At 45.8% G+C, this 12899-nt stretch overlaps 1 protein-coding gene across 1 annotated transcript in view; it reads left to right on the top strand.

Annotated features, from left to right (window-relative positions):
- The first annotated feature begins 49 nt into the window (after window positions 1-49).
- The window catches only part of LOC119450486 (peptidyl-prolyl cis-trans isomerase FKBP4-like), a 16186-nt gene continuing 3336 nt past the window's right edge, over window positions 50-12899 (top strand). Inside the window, exons 1-5 of the mRNA XM_037713947.2 lie at window positions 50-518; window positions 3489-3752; window positions 4657-4904; window positions 7998-8081; window positions 8281-8520. Of these exons, the coding sequence (XP_037569875.1) occupies window positions 254-518; window positions 3489-3752; window positions 4657-4904; window positions 7998-8081; window positions 8281-8520 (1101 nt within the window). The 5' untranslated portion in view covers window positions 50-253. The remainder of the gene's footprint in view (window positions 519-3488; window positions 3753-4656; window positions 4905-7997; window positions 8082-8280; window positions 8521-12899) is intronic.

Genomic DNA, 12899 nt, shown 5'->3' on the forward strand with positions numbered 1-12899 from the left:
ATTGTCGCGCTTGCCACCGCCGAGAGGATTGGACCGAGAGCGATCCTGTAGCCGAAGAGTCGAAAGTTCTAGAATAGCCGCGACAAGCGCTCCGTTCTTGTTGGAGAGCGTGCACGCCGCGCTCTGTAGCGAGCCTCTGCTTTATAGATCGTCGTTTGGCGCTGCATCAGTTCCTCCCTCTGCGTGTCGCAGATTCTCTTCGTTGTCGTCGAAACCAGTGGAACGCAGCGTCTAACTGTCGGCGAGCAACACGATGACGGAGAGCGACGACCAAAAGGCTGCGGCTCAGGGCGACCAGAAGCACGCGGCGGCGGTGGCCGCTGCCGGTTCCAACGCCGTGGACATTACGCCCGAGAAGAACGGCGGCGTATTTAAAGAGATCGTCAAGGCCGGAACCGGCGATGAGACGCCGAGCAATGGGTGCTCAGTCTCCGTTCACTACACGGGAAAGCTGGTGGATGGCACGGAGTTCGACTCGAGCCGCTTGAGGGGGCAGTTCGACTTCAATCTCGGCAGCGGTGAGTCTCGAGATCACAATTCCGTCGTTTTTGCTCTTGCCTTCCCTGCTTAAACGCCGCAACGCCGAATTGAAGGCGGCTGATTTTTTTTTTTTTTTTTTTTTTTTTTGCGAAAATTCGTGCCTTCGTGGTCGACCGGCGGAAAGCCGGTGTGTGGCGTCGCTCTTTGAAGATCGCCCGCAGCGTTCTCTCGATCACGTCGCTCTCGTGAACTCGCAGCATCCATCCTCGCAGGATGGCCCTTGCGCCGGTGTGCGGCTTATCATCGGCGAATACCTAGGCAACGTGCAGATTAGTCGTAGCTTTTTTTTTTTTTTTTCTCGAGCTCTGCTGCTCGTGGAGAAGTTACTTAGTATAGCTACAGTGCGGACGGCTTGTTATTTATAGGTATCGGAATCGTTGAAAGATAAACGCCCCCGTTCCCAACTGCTGAGCGCCGACGAAACGAAGCAATAAAATAAGTGTTGTTGTAAGATTTATGTGCATTCATTGTTCTCCAGTAACTCTTGCTAACGTATTTCGTCGATGCGAATAATATAGTTCAGCAAAAGTGTCTAGAACTGACGGTTCTCTCTTCCAGATTATGTGGAGTTCAAGGGCTCCAGGAAGATCTTGAATATTCCTTGAGGTCTCAGTAATAAACTGCGCTAAGAGCAAAAAAAAAAAAAAAAAAAAAAGTGTATAGTCTAGCGCAGGAGCCGTTAGGGCTTTAGCTAAAGCTCTTAGTTAGCCCACCTTTATTGGATTACCCCAACTAGCCACTGTACCCCAACCAGTAGCGCACCCAGGATCTCTGCCGGGGGGGTAGGTAGGGAGGGGAGGAGAAAATCACTTTGCATAATATGCAATTCCCATGCTTTAGCCAGAGAAATCCAACAGCAAATAAAATGCCTGATAATTACAATAATGACACCAAGGATGATGACGATGTTTATTTCTTCAGCGTTTTACTCAAAGTAATTTAAGAGTGAATGAGTAAATACAAGACAGTGATAGAGTGCTTTTGTTAATCAGGAAAATTCGACCTCAAGCCACCACCTGAGTTGTAATGACAATGTGAACAGAGCGCTGTAGCTACACGTTGGACTGGTGGGGCTGGACGCGTGTGTGTGGGAGAGGGGGGGTGGGGATTAACTCGGCCTCAAGGGAGGGTTGCGACCCCCCCCCCCCCCCCCCCCTCGTTGGTGCGCCACTGACCCCAACAAACTTTATTCTGACTTTCAGGATAGCAAATCTTAATTGTAAAATAAAAAAAAAGTTTATCAATTAGTGCTTCAACACGATTAATACCGGTGTCACACGACCGCTATTGATGGCTATCAAACCCTATCCGGATCGAAATTCTCGACTGTGATTGGCTCCCTCGCACAGCATGGGCAAAGGCGCCAATCACGACCGAGAAATTCGATCCGGATCGGGCTTGATTGCGATTAAAAGCGTGATGTGTGACACCGGTGTTAATAAGCGGCAAATAAAAATGCAGTGAGGTGGCATAACTTAAGTTTTCTTTGATATAATGAACTTTGTATATGCACCTTAAACATCCATTAGCTTACCCTGCCTGTTTCACAGATTTCTATGCAATGAAATTTTAGTAGCATTTTCTTTTCCCGCTCTGCTTTTTCGTGATAGTAGCATCATTCACTTGCAACATCCCAGGTTCTCTGTCTTACAGTTCTTAAACAATGGCGGCTTGTCACAGTTAACCAGGCACTAATTGTCCTACGACTTTGTTTATTACTGCCTTGTTGTTATACATTTTTTTGCAAGAACTGTAATAATTTAAAGTATTTGTTGTCGTGGGACTAATCAGGTGCTCAGTGTCGTCGCAATCTATTTTTAAACATTGTTCAGGGTTTGTGATGCACTACAGCTGTTTTGCTTTTTTATAGCAGTGCTTGTTGTATAAACTATTTGATGCCCCTCCTGCAAGGGCCCAGACCTTAGGCCAGCGATATTGTTAAAATACAGGAATGAATAGATATGGGAGGCCTTACTTCTAAGGTAAGTGCTTAGTAGGCCTTGATACAAAGAACTTTGTATCCACGGACCACATAACCACATGATACATAACCACTAAGCATTGATTAGTGGTTATGTGTCCTGCAACTGAGAATGAAGGTCGCGAGTTTGATATTCTGTTGTAATGCAGCCACACATTCTTATAGAGCCCTTAGATTTAGAGGCACATTAAGGCAACTGTAGGTGGTCAGAATTAATCCAGAGCCCTTCAGTACAGCTTGTAATGCAGCCACACATTCTTATAGAGCCCTTAGATTTAGAGGCACATTAAGCAACTGTAGGTGGTCAGAATTAATCCAGAGCCCTTCAGTACAGCTTGTCTCACAACTCATGTTGCTTTCAATTGGTCAAACCCACTGTGCCTTTTTCACGTCCTGTTTGTGCTGCTGATGTGATGAAAGGCTTCAGGGGGCAAGCTGTTCCATTCATAAAAGAAGTCTATAGAATGCTACTAGTAGGTTTACATATGAGATGGCAAAAGTTGTTCACTTGGTGGTATCTGCACTTTCGTTGACCTTATGCAGTTCTTGGCTGAGAAATCAGTTAGGCAAAATCCCATCTTTACCTTGCCATGTAAAATTTATTCATCCTCGCCCATGCAGATTATAGGTTCTTCCCTGTTGTTTCTTTCCAAATTTACCCCGATAATCTTATTTCCTCTCAGCTGCAACTCACACCTCTCTTGTTTTCTGGGCAGTGCAATTGTCTTTTGTCAATGCATGGCTACAGACCACGTCAACCTTTCCAGTCGAGTCCTAGGTGCAAAGTCAAGAGTCTTAATCGTCCCCCAGCAATGTCATTCGGAACTCTTTTACTTTTGTGACACGTCTGCCAGTAAAGTACCTTGGTCTAGCAGTGAGATATGCACTGTTTGTGTTCTGCAATTCTGGTGATTTCCCCCCTGGTTTTGAATATGCATGAACGAGTGCCTGGCTGCTTTCTGCGCAGGTGCTGTGATCAAAGCATGGGAAATTGGCATCGGGACGATGAAAAAGGGGGAGGTGGCCATCCTCACCTGTGCCCCCGACTATGCTTATGGCGAGAATGGCAGCCCTCCAAAGATCCCACCCAATGCAACGCTCATCTTTGAGGTTGAGCTGCTCGACTGGAAGCTGGAGGATGTCAGCCCAGACAACGATGGCAGCATTCAGCGCAGGATCATCACTGCTGGCGAGCTGTACACAAATCCCAAGGAGGATGCCAGTGTAAAAGGTAAGAGGCTGGCGAGCGAGGAGATGACCTGTTTCTGAAAGTAGGTGTATCCTGCATCGCTGGTAGCAGCGACCTCTGTGGTGTATGGTGTGGCTAGAGCTAGTGTAGCTACCACTATCCTCAGCCTGAGGCCAGTGTAGCCAGAACTTGTTAGTTTTCTCATGCTCTTAAGCCTGCATAACCCACCAAAGCCAGGGTTAGAAGGACTTCACTCACCCAACAGCAAAGTTCTGGAAGGAATGGTTTTCAGGTTTTTCAACTTTGTATGTTATTTTTATTTTATTTAGGGGGGGCAGGCGACTTGTGGCTGGGGCCAGTTGTCTGTGTCCGTAAGGTAGTGAGGCACAAGATCAACGCAACCTTCAATTACTGTTCTGGCCCATCACTGTGATTGCCCGCTCCCCCAACATACGTAGGCCTACAACATACGTAGGCTCCTGTGTGAGCACCACTGTGTATTCTAGCCTGGACTGTGCACATGTCTAGGCACAGCATTGCTCATGCTGTATCGTTAGGTTCAGCGCCGGTGCAGTGTAACGACTCCTTTTTCTCAGTTTTATACCTTTCTCATCATCCGCCATGCACGACCGAGCGAACATCGTGATGACATTGACTGAGATCTCACCTTGGCTTCGATGTAGTCGCGTGTCACGCAAGAAGTTTTATCTGTTCAAAATGCTCATACTACACGCTTATCCTTGTTTTTTTCCATACACGCAAGTTCCTATAGTTACGGTGATTTGGTACATCCAACCAGGAATGAACATTCAGGGAAATTTAATGTCAAAATTTACGAGTCGAATACTTCGTGTTGCCCTTGAAGCTCTGAATATTTGCACAGCTTTAATAAAATGTTTAAAATTTGTCTTTTTTCACTTGCCTCTGAATACCTTTCTCTCCTCAGTCCACCTCAAGGGCATGTATGAAGGCCGCGTCTTTGATGAACGGGACGTTGAGTTTGTGGTTGGTGAAGGAGTGGACCATGGTGTCATAAAGGGTGTGGAAGACGGCCTGCTGAAGTTCAAGAAAGGGGAGAAGTCCCTTCTACGGATTGCGCCTAATAAGGCATTTGGCACAACGGGCAGCACACAGTTCAACATCCCGCCCGATGCAACAGTCGAGTACGAAGTCACCCTGAAGAGCTTCGAGAATGTGAGTGCTCGCCTCTGCGCCCTCTTCACTCTTCCTATTCTAGCTTTGCTGAATGATCCAACACACATTGTGGAGTTAAAGAATGCTCTTAGCAACAGAGGAAACAACACACAGGAATGTGAAATTGCAAAAAATAGCATATATTGCTCCTTTTGCATATTATTGCTAACTAGCCCCCCCCCCCCCCCCCAAAAAAAAAAAAGAAATGGTTTCTTATGAGGAAGGTTTAGTTCGGCGGCCTCCCTCTAAATAAGTGGGAAGGGAGAAATCTTTTTTTTTTTTTTTTTTTTTTGCAGCCACTACACCGAATTTGATAAGGTTTGTGGCATTTAAAAGAAAAAAGTCACAATCAAGTGACTGTAGGAGCAGGTTCTTTATTCAGCCCTTCAAATCTTAAATAAAAGTTGTATATTGCAAACGTAAAAAAAAAAAAAAAACTATCAAGTTCACATCTTTGTAACTCTGCAATTGAATACAATATCGTAATTTTATGAACTAAATCTAAAGCAGACAAAATTGATTTCTTATACACCTCTCTAAAATATACACTACTTACTTATGAGTAGGACTTTTGCAACACAGTTGTGAGAGTAACCTCAACTCAAACTTTCGTGGCCCAGGATACCACATTTCATTCTTGCTTGATGTCGTAGAGTGGTGCCCAGAAGCCGTTGAGCAAAGTTGTTAAGTAACAGAATTTGGCACTGCATAGTTTCCAAGCCTGCTCAGCCTGTTGGTGGCATTTCCGTGACCTCCGCAATCAGGCAGTGCGCAGTCAAATCTTAAAAGGCCATAGCGCCATTTCAAGGCCAACAGCTTCTCTGAGGTGGCCGTTCTCGGGACATGTGCTTGGCATGTTAATGCGTCGTTCCCATGGTTGCAACACCTTGGCCGGGGAACCACTCATTGATGTCACGCCTGCAGCACGAAGTACGTAAAATCGTGGCATTGTGATGTTGCTATCGGTAACACCGAACGAGCTATCTTGGAAGCGTTGCAGGGCCCCTTTAAGGGCAAGGAGCAAGTTCCTCTTTCACCTGAGCAATGCACACCACCTGGGGCGCTGGCATAGGAGCGTTAATGAAATCTCATGTCAGTAGCTGCACAACTGCTACACCCGCTTCAGCCGGTGCATGTGTGTCATGCGGCAAAGCCAAACGCTAGGAGACATGAGAGTTGTGTGGGGAAGACAAATAGGAGGGGGAACGTGAAAGAGCCAAGTATCCTTAAAAAGCACACTGAAAGCACCAGAATCTGTATCTGGCACGGTGACTCGGTACTGTAGATCGCTCACATTTGGCAGCGCAGTATGCACCGGTTCTATAGGGTGCTACACATGTAGCACTATACAAGCTCACTTGGCGCGTGGAGCATCACTTGTGTGGCTTATGATGCGGAAATTTTGGCTAGAAATGCAGCGACAGATGAGCACAGTTTGATGTGGGTGGTTCAGCTTTTACGGCAAATGCATATGCAGTGATATGGAGAGTGTTTTTCTTTTCATAATCACTGTGATTTTACTCTGCATAGTGGCAGTGGAGTGGTGGTTGTAGATGTGACCTGTTGGCCAAATAAAGCAGCCCACAAGTCAGCTGTTCGAATTAAACGAACTTAGCATGCTATGTACCAGCAAAATTTATCAAATTAATCGGTGGGTCGAAGTAAACAAGAGGCAGAAAAAGCACTGAAACACACTGCTGATTCATTTTCAGTATTTGCCCTGTTCTAACACTGCTCCAAATCAAATGTGCGCCCAATTTTTATGTTTTTCCAAACTAGAAAGCTAACATAAAAATCACATTAAAGCTCCTAAACGAAGTACACATCTAATGCGCACCCGATCTTTTAGCAAAAAAAAGGTGAATTTCTTATAAACAATGACAGCCGGTTTCCTCGTTAGCTTAGCCTCAATACATCCATGTTATGTGGTAAAGCATACAAAAGATGTGAAGGCAAATTTGGTTTTGTGCCTGATTGCACTGTGCAGGCTATTTCGGCTTGATCTTACTGAAAAACAAAAAAAGTTCGTCTTAGAATCGGTTAGCTACCGTAATGGGACACTGAGCTACTGTTATTGCTTGAAAATCCTCTTAGGGCAAGCCAACAATAGGCGTTTTCAACTGGATATTTTTTTTACACAGTTCAGCGCATTCACTGTCCCCTAAGCTCTGCCGAGACAGATACTGCCACTAAGGGGTTGCTACTGGAGTCACCATTAGGGTCAGGCGCATGAGTGGTCATGTTTGAATTATCCACCGAAGGCCAAGTTTAGGATCAAAATAACAAAATTTTGGGCTTATAGAAATGCATTGGCGCTGGCCCATGCATTTTGCTCGGAATAAAATTAATTGAAAAATCGAATTAACAGAAGTCCACTGTATTTGTATTCAATTCACATTAGAAAAATTTAATATTCGACCACCTCTAGCCAATGAGCATTGTGTATGCAGTGTCTCGGGCAGCCCTGGACAGTCTGGAATGACAAATAGAAGAGGCCCACTGTAAATATCATTCAGTCGAGTCTGAAACTAGAACCAGAGAAGTAGAATTTTTAGCCCAACTGTACTTTTTGAGAGGTCGGCATTACTCAAAGGTAAAAAATATTGTATAGAAGGGCAGTGTTGAGGATAGCCATCCTGATTATTTATTATTAGGACATTGTTCTTTTTGCAACTTACTGTGACAAGTTGTTTTATTGAATGAATGCAGATGTTCTTTCAACACTGGAAACAATGTTTTTGTGTCATGTTACCTTCCAGTTTCACTTCATTGACCTAGTACATTCAAAGGTAACTTCTCCGTATTTAATTATTGCAGTCATGGTGCATTTTTTGCACTGTTTTGCACAGAATTGGTCTGTGCTGCTGTTAGTCGGTGTTAAGAGCTCCGGTTGTCATTTTTAAGAGAAACTTAACTGTTGAACCTGGGTGCTATGTAGCAAAGGCCACTTAACAATGCTCATTATTTATTGTATTGATTGCATTGTTCTCTAATGTGTTGCTGTGTCAAAAGGATGCCCTTCATTGTGTTTTGAAATTGTTTGGAGCTGCTTAGTCGTGCTAATTTTCACCATCTGGTTGTAATGCATTTCAGGCAAAAGAGTCCTGGGAGATGGACATTGATGAGAAACTTGAACAAGCAGAAATCTCCAAAGCCAAAGGCACAGCATTCCTGAAGGTGAGCCCGGTCATCTCCTTCACCCAGGACAACCAGACATTCCATTCCACATCTTGTGACCGACGACGGTCACAAGATGTGGAATGATATAAGAATAAAGAGCCACAAAAAGCTCGGTTCGCCTCGGTTTGTTCTCCTCCCATGTTTGCTCGTTCGACTGTGCGTTGCATCCTGCTGCATTTGGCATGCCCTTTTTCAGGAGGAGAAGTACCAGCTGGCACTGGGAAAGTACCGCAGGGTAGTGAGCCTCTTGGAGCACGAGGACAGCCTGAAAGAAGAAGAGCCGAAGAAGCGGCGGCAGGCTCTGCTCCTTGCCACCCAGCTCAACATGGCCCTGTGCTACAACAAGCTGAACGACTCCCTGGAGGCCATCCGCGCTTGCGAAAAGGCGCTCGAGCTGGACCCCCGCTCCGAGAAGGCTTTCTTCCGCAGGGGACAGGTGAGGTTGTCGCCTTTATGGCATCGCTCACCATGGTGGCTTCTTATGAGGCTGTGTGACCGGCTGCTATGGCTCCCTGGATGTGGTGTCATGCTGCTGTCCAAAGGGTGACAAGGATAGATTCTGAGCAATGGGTGGTCGGCTGCATTCGGGCGGGGCCAGAATGTGGAAGTGCTCATTTAATTTACTTACTTATGTACACGTTAACCCCTGTAATGCCCAAACACAGTTCCTCATCAAGGAACAGTGGAACGACTTGCTCATCTTTGCTTCTTTGATGTCAGTTGCACAATATAAAAATAATGTTTGAGTTAGACCCTAATTAGGTTAATTAATTAGTAATAGGCTTATTGAGCTATCTGAAAATAAAAACTCACTCCAGTGTATCAAAAACGCTACCATAGGCTTTGTGTTTCCAAGTTCCAAGTTATGTGGTATGTTTCAAAATCAAAATATTGAGATATCTCGCCATAGCATATATGATACATTGGGCATTACAGGGTTCAACAATCTCACTAGAGTTGAAATTTGGGCTAAGTGGTTATGCATGATCATCTAATGACAGTGTGTAAAACGAGGAATGTAACAGAGGAGACAATGCTGCACTGTGTATGTCTCCTTTATGTTACATCCCTCATTTTATGCACTGGGACATAACATAGAAGAGACAGCATCAGCGCTGTGGATGTCTCTTCTGCGTTACGTTTCTCATTTTACACATTGTTATTAGATGATCATAAGGAACCTCGGGTGGTAAAAATTATTCTGCAGCCCTCGTTTGTGATGCTTCACCATAGCATAAATGTTGCTGTTGAATGTTAGACCTAATTAATCACTCATTCTTCTGATAATGTGCGGAATAGATCACTGTGATCATCGCTGTGACAGAGGTTGACAGCAGTTGTATACTTTGGCAGATCTGAAAGTGACAGCTGTGGTTGTTTGCACTCAATGCAGCAGCATGGCAGCTCCCATGGTGTCCCACCACTGAGCACAAGGCCACTAGCTCAGTCCTTGCACTTGGGTTATTGCATTTTCCTGCATTATACCTGTTTCTTGGGTATTGTATTTTCCCTTGCAAGGAAAATCCAACAGCAGGCCTAAACAGTACTTGTGCAAAATGAAGCATGTGTAGCCGAATTTCTTGCATCTCATTAGCCATGTAGAGTAAAACCTCGTTAAATCGGATAGTTCGGACTCGTACTTTGGTCCCGGCAGGCATATGCATTATTACATGCAATGAAACTTGTTAATGCATGCGAATTTGGCCGCACGACGGTTAATTCGGACGACTCTCGAAGCCTGGCGAGCGTGGAGCGCTGCAAATGTGCGACACATAAGAGCAAATACAGCAGTAGCGTCCACCGAAACGATGTGCATCGCCATAGTGGCCATAGTCATCGGTGGAAATCGTACGTAAATGACAGCAACGACAGAACGCTTCGCCTCTATATGTGCCCTTAAAGCCTTTATTCTTGGGTTTACCGCCGCGCACCGTGTTGGCCGTGTAGCTCCATGTTGGCCACTTGCCTTCATGACTGCTTAGTCGCCATCCATGATAGCGTCTACAGCGGCCGCGGTTTCGTCCACAGCGGTTGCAGCAAACAGTAGTTTCGCTTTGACTCGGTGCGTGCGTTGGCCGCGTGCCTTCTTGGCTGCCTAGTCGCCATCCATGATCGCGTCGATAGCGACCGCAGTTTTGTCTGCAGTTGCTACGAACGGTAGTTTCGTTCTGACTCAGTGTGTGCGTCAGCCACGCGCCCTCAGAACCGCAAGGTCGCAGTCAATAACCACATTGACAGCGGCTGCGGTTTCGTCCGCAGTGGTTGCGGCAAACAGTAATTTTGCTTTGACTCAGTGCAAAGTTGTAGAGGATGAAGAGCACCCACTACATCGCAGGGAACGGCGACCAGCTCACTGGCGAAAAAATAATCGGGTTGTGTGCGCGGTAGTAAAAAGCCTGTCTCAAATGATGACATGCACCGCGGCAGCGCTGTGAAGGAAGTCGCGAGTCCTTCGCCGCAGCGAGGCCATGAGAATTGCAGCTTCCGCACTGCTTTTGTGCAAAATAGAAACAGGATCAGCTCATTCATTCATTAAATAAAAGCACGTTGACGTAGTAAGCATTTGTTTATTAATTTTTTTTTATATCCTCGATAATTCGACATTCGGTAAACCCGGACATTTTTTTTTTTTTTTTTTCGCTCCCGTGAAATCTGAATTAACGAGCTGTTACTGTATTATTCATTGCTGTATTAGTGAGGAATACCACCGTTTCACTGAACCATTTCCCACTAACTCTCTTTCCAACTCTTATACCCGGGTCACACAGGCAAATTTAGTGACACCTCCATGAGCAAGTGCACTTCTGCGTAGAGTGTACTAGACAATGGTCGAGTGGGCCGAACGGCGCTCTCCCGCTGAGGCGCCGTGTGTGGAAAAATTGTGCGAGGGCGCTGCGAGCGAACTGGATTGGGGCGGAGACGCGCTCCGCGGCATATTCAACGTACTTTCGCTGCGGGCGCCGAGGCCAATTGCGCATAGTAGCTCTTAAAATAGTGATTTATTTCAACTGCAAATTTATGTTTGCACCATTTTGCCAAACATATATATTTTAGGCATGGATTATACAACGCGACGTCTTCAATTTTGCTGTCGTTGTCAAGCGCGTCGTCTGCTAGCAAGCACGCGTTCGCTACGCGGACGTTGGCGGACGCCCACTCTTTCTCGCAGAACGTCTGTGCAGTACATTATTTTTTATGTTTAGTTGCTTTGGTGCGCCCATGACTATTGACGGCAGGTACAAAATCTAGTTTTAGCCAGGTGAACTGCCGTTTTTACCACTAGCTGTTGTCTAAAGTAACTGGTATCTCTGCAACATGAAGCTACGTAAGAAAATGTTATTGATATCGTGTCATTTTACGCACGCTTCTTGTTGGTGGATGTTGATCAGGGACAATCATCGAAGAAAACAGCATTAGAGTGAAATAAACTAGGTTTATTAACTGCGTAGCGCGAAGAATGACCAATGTATTTCTAGATAATTAAATCAAAGGGTACATAGACGAATTTAAACAAATTCTTTGGTTTTACGTGGCAAAACTGCGACATCATTATAAGGCACCCGGTTTAGTTTTCACCACCTGGGTTCTTTAATGTACATCTAAATAGAAGTGCACGAGTCTTTTTCCATTTCGTTCCCATCGAATTCCGCGACCTGGATTGAACCCGCGAGTTCCAGTTTAGCAGCGCAATGCCGTATCCACTATATAGCCACTAATTAGGCTAGCGCGCAGGCTTTCTTTCTCTTCTATTTTTTTTCTTTTTTGAAGTACCGACTGGAAAAAAATTCCACGTATGGGCTTACGGCCAAATATTAGCACATAGAATCACTAACTAAAACCATTTTCGGCGCTCGATCGCGGTCCGACTGCAATAAATGAGCGCGGAAACTTGAATGGGATGTTGCGCTGCAGTTTACTCTTAAAAAAAAAAAAATCTATAACAATGCTTCCCGTAAATCTGAGTACAGGCGCCAGATGGGGCAGATATGCTTTACTTGTTTGAAGCGGCAAGCAAGAAGGTTACTTATGTTTCTTCATCTGCTTTTCGCAAGACCTACTGATGGAAAACTATATGCGCAACAATACGCACGACAGATACATGCTGCTTGAAGAACGCGAAAAACATTTGTTCTCCAAAGGGAACCGTACAATAACATAGTAGAATGAAAGCCGACACTGCGGCCGCAATGCACGCGCAATTACCGAGCGGCATTAAAAAAATAAAATAAAAAAGAGAAAGAAATGAATTTATTCTTAAGGCATAAATACATGTCATATGCAATTATGAACACCATTTGAGCGATCTGAACGCAAATACCAGCGCGCGAAGTAGTACGAATGATCCTGCCGAGCTGTATCGCCAGCAGTTCCAACGGCGCGACCTTGATGCGGCCCAATCCAGTTCGCTCGCAGCGCCGCCACAATATTTTTCCACGTCGGGCGCCTCACTGCAAAGCATGCGCCGCCCAGCCGCTCGTCCCACTCGACCGTATTCTAGTACACTCTACTTCTGAGCACCTTGCCCCCCCCCCCCCCCCCCCCACCCGTATTTCCAACCCACCCCCCTCAAAGCTCTTCCTCCATTCCACCAAGTTGAGCACAGCACCACCCCGACATTCTTCCAGTGCCACCCCACCCCACCCCCCCCCCCCCCACACCCGACCCCCCCCCCCACCCCCCACCGTATTTTCAAACGCTCCTCGACTCAAAGCTTTCCTACCATGCCACCAAGTGAGCACAGCACAACCCTCGCCGACACACACACTATAATTCGTGAAGATTTCGTGGATGACCATAAAGTGCAGGACCTTGTTT

Source organism: Dermacentor silvarum, chromosome 4 (assembly GCF_013339745.2).
Source record: "Dermacentor silvarum isolate Dsil-2018 chromosome 4, BIME_Dsil_1.4, whole genome shotgun sequence".
Lineage (NCBI taxonomy): Eukaryota > Metazoa > Arthropoda > Arachnida > Ixodida > Ixodidae > Dermacentor > Dermacentor silvarum.